At 40.6% G+C, this 14,925-nt stretch overlaps 1 protein-coding gene across 1 annotated transcript in view; it reads right to left on the minus strand.

Moving 5' to 3' along the window:
• Positions 1-14,925, minus strand: part of LOC107748429 (serine-rich adhesin for platelets-like) — a 45,811-nt gene that overhangs the window by 27,477 nt on the left and 3,409 nt on the right. The window contains exons 6-21 of the mRNA XM_016563201.1: positions 13,632-13,892; positions 12,204-12,476; positions 11,784-12,050; positions 10,798-11,058; positions 10,454-10,714; positions 9,892-10,155; positions 9,528-9,788; positions 8,183-8,443; positions 7,787-8,047; positions 7,399-7,659; positions 6,068-6,334; positions 5,701-5,961; positions 3,220-3,474; positions 2,691-2,951; positions 1,460-1,720; positions 1,096-1,359 (exon numbers count right to left, since the gene is read on the minus strand). Of these exons, the coding sequence (XP_016418687.1) occupies positions 1,096-1,359; positions 1,460-1,720; positions 2,691-2,951; positions 3,220-3,474; positions 5,701-5,961; positions 6,068-6,334; positions 7,399-7,659; positions 7,787-8,047; positions 8,183-8,443; positions 9,528-9,788; positions 9,892-10,155; positions 10,454-10,714; positions 10,798-11,058; positions 11,784-12,050; positions 12,204-12,476; positions 13,632-13,892 (4,200 nt within the window). The remainder of the gene's footprint in view (positions 1-1,095; positions 1,360-1,459; positions 1,721-2,690; positions 2,952-3,219; positions 3,475-5,700; positions 5,962-6,067; positions 6,335-7,398; positions 7,660-7,786; positions 8,048-8,182; positions 8,444-9,527; positions 9,789-9,891; positions 10,156-10,453; positions 10,715-10,797; positions 11,059-11,783; positions 12,051-12,203; positions 12,477-13,631; positions 13,893-14,925) is intronic.

A 14,925-nucleotide genomic window follows, 5' to 3' on the forward strand; every position in this document is an offset into this window, starting at 1 on the left:
CCTCCTGAAATGTCAAAATCAGCAACTCTCACTTTTTTAAAATGTTCCATAAATGTTGTTTCTTATGCTCAAATAGCATTTAAGAAAACATATATTTCAGGTTGTCACAGCCAATGTGCATGTGCAGTGCACATCTCAGGACACTTACTGTTTCAATACGAATGGTACAGGAAGTAGATGTTTTTCCCTCAGCATTTAGACAGGCTCGTATAACCCCACTACTTAAGAAACCTACCCTTAACTAACTCAATCCGAGCAGCTGAGTCCTTAGCCATCTTTTAGAATCGGCTAAAAACGCATCTCTTCCATCTTTATTTGACCCTCTAACTCTAGCACTCTCTATTCTAATTCTATTCTTTAAAAAAAAAAACTTGCCCCTTTTAGACTTGCACTCTATTTATTTACTAACTGCTTGTTTTCTTTAAAAACAAAAACAAAAAACTAACACTTGCTTCTCTAGTCGTTTTGTATTCTATATATTTGTTTTCTTTTTATTTATTATACAATTAACAAAAGCAAAAAAGGCCTCTTAACACTAGCTTGCTCTATTCTTTTTCTATTCTATCGGTTTTCTTTTTATTTATTATATGATTTTTAAAAAAAAACTTGCTACGTGTACTGCATTAAGCTAACTGAGACATGTTATAGCACTTGCATATCATTGCTCTTTTGTTGATTTTGATTGCTTCCGCTAAAAGTGTCCGCTAAAAGTGTCTGTAAATGTAAATAAGAACCAGAGTTTCAAACTGTAGCTGCAGTGATGCAATTACTTTCCCGATTGGTGATAGTCTCTTTTATTTAGCAAGCAAAACTCCTCCATATTGCATGTTGCAATTTCTTCCATTCATTGTAATGCGAGTGAACCAACTTTGCCCTAACATAATATACATGTTTGTTGTTTTTCTTTTAACTTATTTGATTTGTAGCCTTGTAAAAAGCAAGATAATGCACAGTCTGCATAAAATAAACCTTTTCAAGAACCTTGCAATAATATCTGGTTTACTGCACATTTTTCCATGCATACTTGTAAACATAAGCAGTCTAATGCTGTTTGTAGCTGTTGTGAAGATAACAGAAAATGTTAGGTGTTTATACCTGTGTAGATCTGTGTTGGGCTTCCGTATGGACTGGTGCAAATGCTGTCCTGAGCAGCTGCTTGTACAATGAAACTCATTCCACAGTGCAACCCTGTTAGAACATATGAGGATTGTGTTGTGCTGAAGGTGGAGTTCAGTCCATCCACCTGATGGATGAACAGGAAGTAAGTGACTCCAGACTCTGGGCTGGGGTCCCATGTAATGCTGATGTCATCCGTAGCACAGTTGGTGTAACCGGCCAGATTCGAGGGTGGGCAGATAGCTAGAAGAATGAGGAATTGGGTCAAAATGAGAAAGGTTCATTTGTGTGTAATGCCACAGACGAGACAAATCTTATAGTACTTTGTTTCCTGTTTCCTGACCTGATTTTAGATTGACAGGTGTGCTGGGTTGACTCTGACAGCCACGTTCCACTGTAGCCACTGTAACAGTGTAGTCCTCACCACAGTGCAGATCACTGAAGGTGCAGTTGGTGCCACTGGAGGTGCAAGTGTGGGTGTGGCCATCCGTACCCGTTGCCATGGCAATGTAACTTTCAGCATTTTTGGCAGCAGTCCAGTGGACACGTCCCACATTATCATCGCATTGTAGAGAAGCTTGAACATCACTGGCAGGACAGGAACCTGAAGGGGTGTTGAGAGAAAAAATGGTTTTCTTAGTACTAAAATTATGGTTAATTAAGTAGCTAAAATAAATTGATGCAGCAAGATCCCTAGAATGTCCTTCGTACAGTAACTGGAACTTTTCAAAGATAGTGCACAAAACTTGGCTTGAAAATCTTAAGGCCCATTCACACTGCATCGACAGACACTGACCTACTTAGACACGGGATTTTAGTACACCAGAAAAGATGAGTGTTTTTTCCACAATGTGAAAAAGTCCAAAATATTTCACTTTGCTGGATGTCACAAATATATCTAATGTTGCATGTTTTGTGATAATCCTATGATAACTGGGTTGCATTTTTGCTAATTAAAATAGATTAACAAACAAAACTACTTTTTTTCAGTTTAAAGAATTAGGATGTTTTATTGTTGGATACATTCGAGATATTCACTTATGTTAATGTTCAGCTTATGTTCATTTTATCTTATTATACGGCTCTGTGGAATACTTGATTCTGATTGGTCAATCGCGCCATCCAGCGGTATGTTATTCCCAGATAACAACCGCCAAATTGAATAACACACCGCTCATCCAGGTACTACGAGTTATCTTGACCGGTAGTACTTATATGCTTAACGAGTCACTCCGCTATCGTTGACTGTCTGGCGCCATCTTGTGACTGAAAACACTTAACCACCGCGTGTTACAATGGAAGACTTCAGCATTAATTTCAACATATATGGTAAAAACAAATCTTTTTAGCCGTGTAATCAGCGGGATAATGTACATCCAGCCGGTTGTTATCTCAGAATAAACCCCGACAGGGTGATCAGGACCCCGACGCGAAGCGGAGGGATACATTATCCCTTACTTACATAATAGTTTATCTAATAGCTCTCACTGCAAAATACATGGTCTTTGTCCCTTTATTATTTATTACAAAAGCAACGAGACTGCACCCCATTTGTGGAAACTGCCAATACACACCTGCATTGAAAGTGTAGGGAGCAGTCGGGAACCCAGTGCATGTCTGAGAGAAGGGTGTGATTACAATGTCATAGGTCTGCCCACAGTGCATGTTGGGTAGTTGACAACTGGTGCCAGTGACGGTACTGTGCTTGATATCACCATCATGTCCCACAGCAGTGACGTTATAGCCCACGGCACCAGGACTTCCCTCCCACGATACAATGGCGGTGTTGTTCAGACACTGTAGTCTTACACTCACATTCTTTGGGGCACAAGGGGCTGAGAGGACAGGAAGTATCATTATTATCTTCTCCAGACATACACATGCTTATTTATTGAAACTGATTTCATATGCAACAAGGCAATTTACATAGAAATCTAAATCAGCAAAAAAAGGCCTGTTTAATTTTAAGGGTTATACTGATTGTGGAAATGGTAATGAAAAAAATAATCACATAAGATACGACTTCTTTAAGGTTCAGTAAATCATCAGAGAAAGAGTTGAAATGTTTGTGCAGGTAAATAAGGGTTGTGTTTGAGTGTTCACCTGTCTGTAGCTGTGTGTGGGCTGCATGGCTGCTGTTGCAGTGGCCAGAAATTGATTCCACAGAGACATTATAAAGACTTCCACACCTCAGTGAATTGATGGAGCAGTGGGTTTGGACTGTGCTGCAGGAGTCTGAGTGATTGTTCGTCTGTGCAAGCACATAGAAGCTATTTCGGCCCAGACTGTCAGTCCAGCTCAGCTCTGTGCTGGTGCCGCAGCTGTAGTTAGCGCTCACTTCAGCAGGAGTGCAGGGGGCTGGCAAACAGTAACAGAAGAGCGCTTTTATTAAGCTCTGAATGTTTATGTTGGCCTCTAATGCAGTAATGCAGTAGACAGTTGTGCTGGGAGGCATCATGGGGAACTTCTGCAGCACGAGACTTTCTTCTCTTCTTTATACTTAATTTTACGCAGTTTTCATGACTTTTAATTTAATTGTCAATTAATTACATTAAAGGTACACTATGCAATGGCTTGCCCTCTAGCGGTTAATAAACAAAACCGCATGCATCTTGTAGAAGAACATTGTAGCCGGAGCTACTTCGCTTTGTTTATAGATATCATGAGCATGCAGGTTTTGGGCTATTTGTAGCGGGTGTCGTTCTGACAGGTTTAAAATAGTCCGAATATAAACGCTTATTATTGGTATGCCATAGTGATTCAGGATTAGACTTTTTGGCAGATGGATTTATGATGTACTCGCTCATTATATTAATGTTGAACAAAAAAAAGTTACAAAGTGTACCTTTAATGAAAATATAGTATGCAGTATATATAAATATTGTACATGGATGTCAATTATTCAGCCACTAAAACATTTTAAATGATGATAACATAATGGTAACGGTAAATTATGCATAATTACAAGTAACTAACCCAAAACCTAACCCTAAGTCTATAGTAAGTACCTGTTGTTAATTAAAATTACGTATTTGTGTAAATACACTGGAACAAGGGTGCCTTAAAATAAAGTGTAACCAATTTTATTTATATTATTTGTTGTTTTGTTAGGGTTAGGGTTTGTTCGTTTTTCGGTTTCACAATATGCAATACACAATGTGCAGTTCATGGGACCATAAAAATACTGATACAGTGAAAAATGTTCAGAATATAGTTTACTTTAGGTTATTTCGCTATTATTAGGTCTAGATTAAGTCTAAAGTACCCTTGAACATTATTGGGAAATGAAGTAATCCTGTCATGTGACAACACATTTATTTACATTAAAGCCTCTTTTTGACAAAAAGTGTTTCTAAATTAGTTGGCTAAGGATGCAGAATTTAAAGGTGCTACCAGAATTAACCACTTACTGTAAAGGCAGTGTTTGTTTAAAAAATAACCAATTATATTATCATTTCAAAGCAGAAAGATAAAAATGGATGTGTAGTGCTCTAAAACGCAGATTATTTCATACTCATTTGCAGTGTTGGGGAAAGTTACAATATTGCAATACAATATTTCGTTACTCCATGAAAAAGTAACTAATTGTGTTACTTAGTTACTTTTAAATGTAAAGTAATGCATTATATTACTTTTGTGTTACTTTTTGTCACAGGGGCTGGGCTTGCTAATTTGTTTTTTTTTTAAATAACAAAAAACCCAAAAGTTTTATTTTTGGCAACTGTAAAGGCCCTTTCACACCAAAAGTGAAATGAATAAGCCTCAGGCTAAAGGAAATGCCTCTGGCCTCTGCACTTACTCCCGCTTTCTCAAAACACGGGGACAGGAGAGCTGTCAATCAGTAAATGGGAAAACAAAGTGTCTGAAAAAGTAACTCAGATACTTGGTTGTAAATTTAAAAGTAATGCATTACTTTACTAGTTACATTATCTGATTACATAACTCACGTTACCCCCAACACTGCTCATTTGATGCTGAATTATAAATATGTGGTGTACCTACCTGTGACAATACTGAATGGAGCACTAGGTGCACTCTCACACTGAGGGCCCTGGGCCACACCATATACATTGTACGTCTGACCACATAGCATGGCGTCCAGGGAGCAGTTGTTTGCAGAAGAGCTGCAGGAGGCAGTGTGTCCCAGGTCAGAGGTGGCACTGACACGGACACTCACAGCATCTGGGTCCTTCATCCAGGACACCAGGGCCGCATTAGTGCTGCAGTTCAGTGAAGGAGGCCTCATTGTCGGAGGACATGGCGCTGAGACATTACACAGGAAGAGAAATGAAGGGAAATTAAGTCATTAGGCTACACAAGCAAATCCAAATGAAAGTTAAAGACTGTAATCTGGACATGCTCTCTATACCTCTGCACTTACTCCCGCTTTCTCAAAACACGGGGACAGGAGAGCTGTCAATCAGTAAATGGGAAAACAAAGTGTTTGAAAAAGTAACTCAGATACTTGGTTGTAAATTTAAAAGTAATGCATTACTTTACTAGTTGCATTATCTGATTACATAACTCACGTTACCCCCAACACTGCTCATTTGATGCTGAATTATGAATATGTGGTGTACCTACCTGTGACAATACTGAATGGAGCACTAGGTGCACTCTCACACTGAGGGCCCTGGGCCACGCCATATACATTGTACGTCTGACCACATAGCATGGCGTCCAGGGAGCAGTTGTTTGCAGAAGAGCTGCAGGAGGCAGTGTGTCCCAGGTCAGAGGTGGCACTGACACGGACACTCACAGCATCTGGGTCCTTCATCCAGGACACCAGGGCCGCATTAGTGCTGCAGTTCAGTGAAGGAGGCCTCATTGTCGGAGGACATGGCGCTGAGACATTACACAGGAAGAGAAATGAAGGGAAATTAAGTCATTAGGCTACACAAGCAAATCCAAATGAAAGTTAAAGACTGTAATCTGGACATGCTCTCTATACCCGACTCCAGTGTAGTGCTGGCCCGTGCTGAGCTGTTGCAGGCTCCGTCATCAGCAAGCACTGTGACATTAAAAACCTCCCCACAGTGGATTTGCGTGAGGTCACAGGAAGTGGCCGAGGTCCGACAGGAAGAGAGAGGAATGCTCTGATTCTGTGTTTGTGCCAGGACCGTGTACACGCTGGCACCAGCGGCAGCATGCCACGACACGTTTACCGTGCGAGAGTCACACTTGAGCACTGCAGTCACGCTCTCAGGGTCACAGGGAGCTGGAAAAGGTCAAAGGTTAGTGCAAAGCCCAGTAAGATGCCTACAGAGACATTATGCACTCTTCTAAGCACTGTTTGGTGAAATTCTAAGGCAACATCACATGTATCATTGTCTGAGAAGACAATCCCAGAAAATGAGTTTAGGGGGAAATATAGTAGATACAATTCATTAAAGTATCAGTAAAAATAGTTATAATTAAAATGTGCAAATACTCAGTGTATTTTTGTTTTTATCAAACTATAGCATTGTTAGCTTAGCAACATGCTAATATCAGTCTTGCAAATTTGAAAATAAAATCTGCCTTGTCTTGATGTTCATGTATTTTAATGCTTAATCATTAAAGGTCTGCTCACACCAAACAAATATTTGGCGTGAAAATTTGGTGCGATAAACATTTCAGTGCATCTTTTTAGACAGACACAAACATTTGCATGATATCAATGCGATTTTTTTTTTTTTTTACAGAGAGGCTTTCTAATCACTTTCCTTCGTACTGTGAAGAAGACTGGCCAAACAATAGGATTTGCATAGAATAGCATACACTTTTTGTGAATAACAGAGGAAGAATCCAGAACCATCTCTTTTTATTCATACAAGTATTTCGTACTTGTGTTGTGCGATTGTGAATACAAAAATCTGAATGGCTTTTTGAAAACATGTACATATTTTTTTACTTACTTTCTTCTCTGTGACAAGTGGGTGTCAGAAAAGGAAAGTTGTGCAACACTAACTTAGTGTACCGTAGTAACCAGGGTATTTTTTTGCTTTTCTAAAAGTGCCATTTAGTGTTAGAGAATGAATTTGCATGTTCATTCATCCCGTTTGCTGTCTGTTATGCATTGACAAATTGAATGTGATAAAGTGCGCACTACCGAATGGGCTTTGAATGCTTAAATCTTTTGCACATTCACTGTTGTCCATGGAGCAGAACACAGACATGGAAGGTATACTTTTGGCTTTAGACTGTTGTATCGTTTCTTAGCAATGTGCTAAGCTAATGATCCAAACTTAGAAGGCAGCTCACAGAGCTCATGTTAAGGTGAAACAGATTGTGTTTTCCTACCTGTTGTGACAGAGACATTGGGGCTGACTGGGCTGTTGCATTGGCTGTCGTGAGAGATGACATTTAGCGTGTAGGTTTGTGCACAGGACAGGCCCCTGAAGGAGCAGGAGAGGCCAGAGGTCAGGCAGGATTCATTGTAATGGCCTGGGCCCGTGAGAACACCGGTGTAGGACAAAGCTCCAGCTGCCGGACCCCATGATGCCCTCACTGTGTTACTCACACACTGCACATTGGCATGGACTGACGTGGGAATACACGGCACTGCCAGAAGAGAGACCGAAAGTATTTCTCATTTGTACTTTTTTTTTAAATTAGATTTTTGGGTGAAATCTCTCATTTTTAATTATTCTGACATGTTGTGACCCGTTTTGCATTACAGAAATCTCACCTGTTTGAACAGGACGGGCCACACTCTCTGGCCCTTGACACTCTCCGTTGTTTGCTGTGACGACAGCGGTGTAGTTCTTTCCGCACTGCAGACCAGTGATGATACAACCAGAGCTCATTGTGGTACAACTGAGCACAGTGCCACCTGTAGTCTTGGCGAGGACGGTGTAGTTTAGATCTGTGAGACCGAGAGCCCAGCTTACGTTCAGGCTGTTAGAGGCACAGTCCAGGAATCTGGACACACTCTGAGGGGCACACGGTGCTGGAAAACAACAGGCGAGGAGAGAAAGAGACACTCTATGTAATGCTCTGGGTTCATAACAGGGATGGTGATTGCTGAAGAAAATGTAAGCTATCATTATTATTATTACTACTATTATTATTATTATTGTGATACCTGTCTCATGTCTGTTCTCGACGCTGTCTGGACTTTCACAGCTTCCGTCAGAAGCAATTACAACAAACACATACTCCTGTCCACAGTGCAAGCCGTTTAACTGGCACGCTGGAGTTCTGACATCACACGTCACAGTGTGGCCATCTGTGCCTGAAGCCCTGCCTCTGTAGGACACTGCGTTAGGACTGGCAGTCCAGGACAGAGTGGCGGAGTTGGTACTACAGTTCATACTGCTCTGGACGTTAGTTGGTGGGCAGGGAACTATTGAACAAGAGAAAGAGGGGAAAGAGAAGGAGAAGAAATTTGAGTGGGTCAGTGTCACTTTAGACAAAAGACAGTTAAATGCCCTTTTCATCAAGATGTTTGTACCCTGTATTAAAAAGCTCTAAAATTTTTGTTCTTTTGTACATATGCAAAGACATTTTGACATTTATATTAATTCATCCATTGAAATCTAAAAAGCAAAAGAGTCATATTCACATGTGGAAGACTTAATTACTTACATAGACATTAAACAATGTGTGAATTTTGAGTCAAATTTTGTATACCAAAAGAAAAAAAAATCATATTTTATAGGCAGTTGACATGTTATACTTTTGGTAAGATGACGTCCTGTGATGAATTCGAATTAAACGTATTATTATTTTGTATTTTTTTTTACATTTATTTAATTTATTTGTAAAATAATAATAATAATACAACTAAATTTATTAATATTACTCATTCTATTTTTGTTTTTTACAATTTTATAAAATTGTCGCACATAGGACAACATAAAAATGGCCTTATGAAAGAAAAAATATTCTTAACACCATCAAATTATATATATATATATATATATATATATATATATATTATATATATATTAGTATATATATATAAAAGAACAGCAACAACAACTGGAGAAATTGTGACTTCTTATTGCACCTAATACATTTTAACTACCTCCACAATTTTACTCGCAAACAAAGTTCTCCTCTACAATCAAGTGATATACAAATATGTATAAATGATTCAAATCTTTGTTATTTTAGTATTATTTATATATTACAGTACTATTGATTTTAATAAAATTTGGTCATTATTAAAATGTATTAGTAATTTTGATGTGAGTATTTGTTATTTTATAGTTTTATAACTTATTTCAGTTGTCAAGGCAACATTTCTGATGATCATTTAAGTATTCGTAAGTTTCATTTCATTATATAATATTTATATAATATTTTATTTCAGCTTTATTTCAATTAACGACAGCTATTCATTTTAGTTTCAGTTAACAATAACAACACTGCTTCGAAAGAGCGATTTGTTTGCAAATCAGACATCACTACCCAGATAGCCTCACCTGTGTGCAGGGTAACGCTCTGACTCTCCCAGCTGGAGCAGTTGCCATCTACAGCCACCACGCTGATGGAGTACACACTGCTACAGTGCAGGTCAGGAATGCTACATGTTGTTGTGTTGGAGGAGCACTTTGTACGGTGCCCGTCATCACCCACAGCAACAGCAACATAGGACTGAGCACCATGGCTTGCACTCCACGATACCTCCACTGTGCTGCTGCCACAGGTCCGTCTGGCTGTCACATCAGTGGGCACACAAGGCACTAGCGGGGCAGAGTCGAAAGCATTAGCATAACACTCAAACAGTGGCACTGAAGTCAAATGATGATATGAAGCTAATGTTTAGTGAATGAATCAGCGCCTCACCCTCTCTAACCACTAGAGGTGAACTCGGCATGCTCAGACAGGACCCGTTGTACGACCTGACCTGCACAGAGTACGAATCGCCACACTGCAGATTGCTCACATTACAGGAAGGCAAGGTAGAGTTGCAGAAAACCAGCTCTCCAGAGGTCTCGGAGACTATAGTGGCGATATAACCCTCAGCATCTTCTGTTCTGTCCCAGCTGAGTGAGAGGACACCTGACGGGCACTGCACCTCAGCCCGAACATTTGTTGGACCACATGGCACTGTTGAGAGATAATTTCCTCTACATTAGAATCTAGCGGTAAAGAAGGAGTTTGAAAGTTCTTCAGATATCTGACCAGAGAAGTCTTCTGGTTGAGAAACTTTTGTTTCCCTGATATTAATAGCAAGAGAAAACACAACAAAAAATCAAGAGCAGACTGATATGACCTAGATCAGTAAGAATGTCCTCTAGAAACCAACAGCTCAGAGACTGGTGATCTCCAGTGATTTATTAATTAATAGTGTGAGCACACCTTCAAAGAATCATAACAGAAGGGAAGTGGACTAATCCTTCCTTACCAGACTTCATTTGTATGGCATAGGAAGGCATACTGGGACAGATTCCATCATGGTAAATTACACTAATGTCGTAAACCTGGCCACACTTCAAGTCGGGGATCCGGCAGCTGTTGGCAGTGGTGCTACAACTGAGAAGACCACCATGCTGGTCCTCCATGGTGGCAGTGAAGGATATCATACTCCGAGTTCCCATCCAGCTCACCAATGCCTGGTTCTCTTGACAGTCCAGAAGAGCTTCTACACTCCCAGGGGGACAGGGAGCTGAGAGAGGGGGCAGGAAGTTGGTTATGAGGTGTCAGACATCGAGGTAAGTGCATTCTTGGATTTCTTCATATGTGTTGTACCTGTTTCTACACTGATGGAGTCACTGACAGAGCTGTTGCAGTTGATGTTGGATGCAATCACAGAGGCGTTGTATATGGATCCACAGTGGAGCCCGCTGATTTTGCACTTCATATCTGATGTGGTACAAGTTTGAGCAGTCCCGAACTGATCCACCGCCGTGGCAAAGTAGAGAAAAGCACCTAATGAAGCCTCCCATGTCAGACTGATGGAATCGGAACCGCACTCCATCAATGCAGACACATCTTGAGGTACGCAGGGGCCTAGAAAAAAATAAATGACACAAGAACATGTAAGGAATGTATAAATTGTCACATAAGCTATAAACAGCAAAAAGATGAACCTGAGCGCTGCCTGCACATTTTTTAGCCAATCAGAAATGTTCTCTGCATAGCATCATTTAGCATATTCTGGTTTGTTGGCATTTCTGGGGTTTTGGGGAGAAGGTGTGTTGATGAAATGAAGGGGGGCGGTCTAAATCAGTGGCTAAATCAGGTGCAGTTTAGGAAATCTAAAATAACTAAGCTACCTACATTATTTATTCAAACACAAGCTACAGTGGTCTAATTTTCCACATTCTCCAAACCACTTGTCCTATCCATGGTCTGGAGCCTGGATCCCAACTTTGATTTGTACATTGTCAGTAGAGCAACCGCAGAACTTTCCACTCCAGTCGGCACTTTTTGTAGGATTTCGCTCTCATGCTAGTTTTCCCTGTTTAGTAAACCTGGCCCTTAGTGTCTCCAGTCAACCTATCCTGCATGTGTTTGGATTGTGGGGAAAACTGGAGCTCCGCGGGACTCTGGAACCTTCTTGGTGTGAGACAAAAGTGCTACTCACTAGCCACCAAGATACCCATTTCACGAACACAATTTATTTTCCACTTCCATTATTTTTCAGTTAAATTAGGCTAGCAACAAATTTGGCCCTGACAGTCTAATCGTATGTACGCTCCCATGTTTGTCCACCAGGGTTCTTTGTCACTCACCAGTCTGACCTACTTCTCCCAAAGACAGAACGCTGGAGCACTCATCGTCCGACGCAGTGATTAGCATGGTAAGGCTTTCTCCACAGTTTATGTCGGCGATTGTGCAGCTCTGCGTCAGTGAGCTACATATATAGTGGCTCTGATTTCCTCGGTTACCAAAGGCCTCTACGGTGTACCGCAGTGCTCCATTTGCACCTTCCCAGCTGCTGGTCAGAAGTCCGGTCTGACAGTCCGCTGATGTGCGCATGTTCCTTGCTTGGCAGGGTGCTGAGGGGTGAGATTATAGGAACATAACCACGTTAAGGTATTAGTGCTGTGTTATATTGAGTTCGGTCAAGTTTAAAATCAAGATTTAGGCTTACTCAAGCTTACAGTCAAGATAAACACATGTACACTTTGACAGCAAATGTTTATTGTTACCGGTTCGGATTTGCATCGTTGAACTGGTTGCAGTGCTACACTGCTCTCTGACCGACGATGAAGAACCAGAGACGGTGAAGTTGTAAAGGCGTCCACATGTGGTGTCGGTAAAGAAACAGGATGTTTCCGTGGTCATACATTCCATCACCTTGCCAGTGGAGTCCACGCCCCTCGCATAGTAATAAGCGGAGTAATTGTTTAGAGCCCAGGAAAAGACAATGACATTGCTGCTGCATTCCCGGTACAGCATCAGATCGGATGGGGCGCAGGGAACTGTAAGTGCGTGTGGAAAGAGAAGGATTAAAGTTTAGTGAGAAAAGCACGAAAGTAAGAAAGAAAATGGGCTATACAAAGCAAACCTTAGTCCCTGGTGTCTTCAATCTTTTAATCTTGTTATTTGAATTTCTGTAATGGGTTTCAGTGTATTGTTACTACAGTTCTTGCTGCTCTGGAAAGATCGATGCATGTAACAATGACCACATGACTCAAAAAAGAGATGTTCTCCTGGGACTATATTTTCCCTGTCAGAGAACAGGGTGTGTACCTGCTCCCTGCCTGAGAACACACAACACATGGGATAGCTCTTGTCTGATTTTGAAGAAGAAGAGAGAGAGAATCTCTCATTTTGAGACTTAACTGAAAGTCTACGGGGGAACAACGCACAGACCCAGTGGAATTGTGTCATGTTTAAGGCCAGTTTTTCAGAGGTAGAGAACTGAAACCATACCTCAGTTAAAGGCTCTGGGCCGAAACACATTCTGAACAAGTGCATGAAAGTAAATGCTTCTAGCTTCAAGCTTCCTAACACAATTTAGAACACACTGCATTCTCTGCGTTGTCACAAGTGGCACTATATATTATCACAACTATAACTGAACAACAGTTGTTACTTTGTCAGGCCTTTTTTTCCATCCATTATACAATTAATTGAGAATTAATACCATTAAAGTGGATTAGCCTTCTCATATGGTGCCACCTTTCATAACTTCACAATCAAGATAAATGGCAATAACTTGGAAGCATCATATCTTTCATGTAACAAATACACCTCTATTGAATAAAGAACAATTTCTTGCTTCCCACCCAAACTGTGACCTGGGTCTTTGTCTATGGACACAGATCTATCTGAAATGGGTCAGCATAACAGAAAAGAACACTTGCTGTTGCGAGACTATTCAAAACAATCCAGCAGAGACAATGCTGTCTCAAGGGAAAGTGTGACTTCTCTGTTGTGGATCGGGTGTCTTTAAACATCACGGATGAATAGAGGGCATTGACAATTAGAAGTGCAGGGGTACAGATATCCAGGATGCACACCACAATGCTGATTCTAGTTCAGATTATTTTCCCTTGAATGCCACCCAGTAAGGTTATGAAAGCTGAATGAGAGGAAAACTGGTCTGAGATTTTGTTGTCTCAATGTCTCACCTGTTTGGAAGGATGTGGTGGCGTTGCCGGTGCTCTCACAGTTGTCTGACAGGGCGGTGACGTGTACAATGTAGTTCTCCCCACATGCTAGATTTCTGATTTGGCACTCTGTAGTGCTCGAGGAGCAGGACAGAACTGCACCGTTGTGACTTATGGCAGTGGCACGGTAGGTAGTGGCTCCAAACACAGCTGTCCAGGAGACCACAGCAGATCCACTAGCACAGGTGTAGCTCACTGAGACTGCTGTCACTGGACCCAAAGCTGGCAGAGAGAGAGAGACGTGTGTGAGAGTTTTCAAATTAATTACCAAAACTGACCTTGAAGAGCTTTTAAATGATTAACTAAAACATTCATGTGGATACTATTATACCAGGCTTTAATAATTCAAAGCAAAGAATCCCTAGCATTTCCACTACCATTTCCAGCTGAACTTGATTTACCTAGCTTAGACAAGTTTATCTTTGTTGGTCCTGGAACAAATTATCAGGTTTAAATTTTATGGCTAGGTTTAGGGCTGGGGCTTGAACAGCATTCGTATCAACCAGATTGTAGGGTTTCTAAAGTTAGGTTAATTCAAGGATTTGGATGTTTATCCAAGAGTAACATGACCGACAAGTAGATCCCAAATAAGTGTAATTTTCTCCCTGTTTGCTTTTCTGAATTTCTAGAGAGCCCAGCTCTTCTGTACCAGAAGTGGGTTTCTTGTTCTTAATGTCACTGTGGACTTAATATTGTGGTACCATACTATAATTTAAAAGAAGGAACTTGAGCTGTGTTTAAACCCTAGTCTCTTGTTTGATAACCTGTTAAAATCTAATTCCAATAGACAGCAGGTATGATCATTATGTGGTGTGTTATTGTCTATATTAAAGCTAAATTTAAAAGCAGAGTAAAGCTTGTACAGTTTGTGGCTCTTTAACATGCCTTGTTTAGTTCTACACTGGGCTCAGGTTTCTAATCTAATATAGTATAATTTTGCCACTGTCCTATCCAAGGCCAAAAGAAGGAAGGTACAACCAATTTAAAACCAGGGTTTGATAAAGAATTAAGTCTTGAACAACATTCCAAACAACCAGTCCGATTTTAAGATTAGGTTTACAGCTGGGTTTGGGGTTTAAACCTACGATTGAGTTTAGTTAGGCACTGTTTCCACCTGGTATTAAGATACGTTTTCAGTGATCCTATCACAAGCTGTCATCCGAGATGCTTTTTAATGCCAGGTGGAAATAGTATGCATTTATTTCATGTCTCTTGTGACCACTTCTGTTCAGATTTTTTTGAGACCCCCCCCCCC

This window comes from Sinocyclocheilus rhinocerous, unplaced genomic scaffold (genome assembly GCF_001515625.1).
Source record: "Sinocyclocheilus rhinocerous isolate Xijiao unplaced genomic scaffold, SAMN03320098_v1.1 scaffold2515, whole genome shotgun sequence".
Taxonomy (NCBI): domain Eukaryota; kingdom Metazoa; phylum Chordata; class Actinopteri; order Cypriniformes; family Cyprinidae; genus Sinocyclocheilus; species Sinocyclocheilus rhinocerous.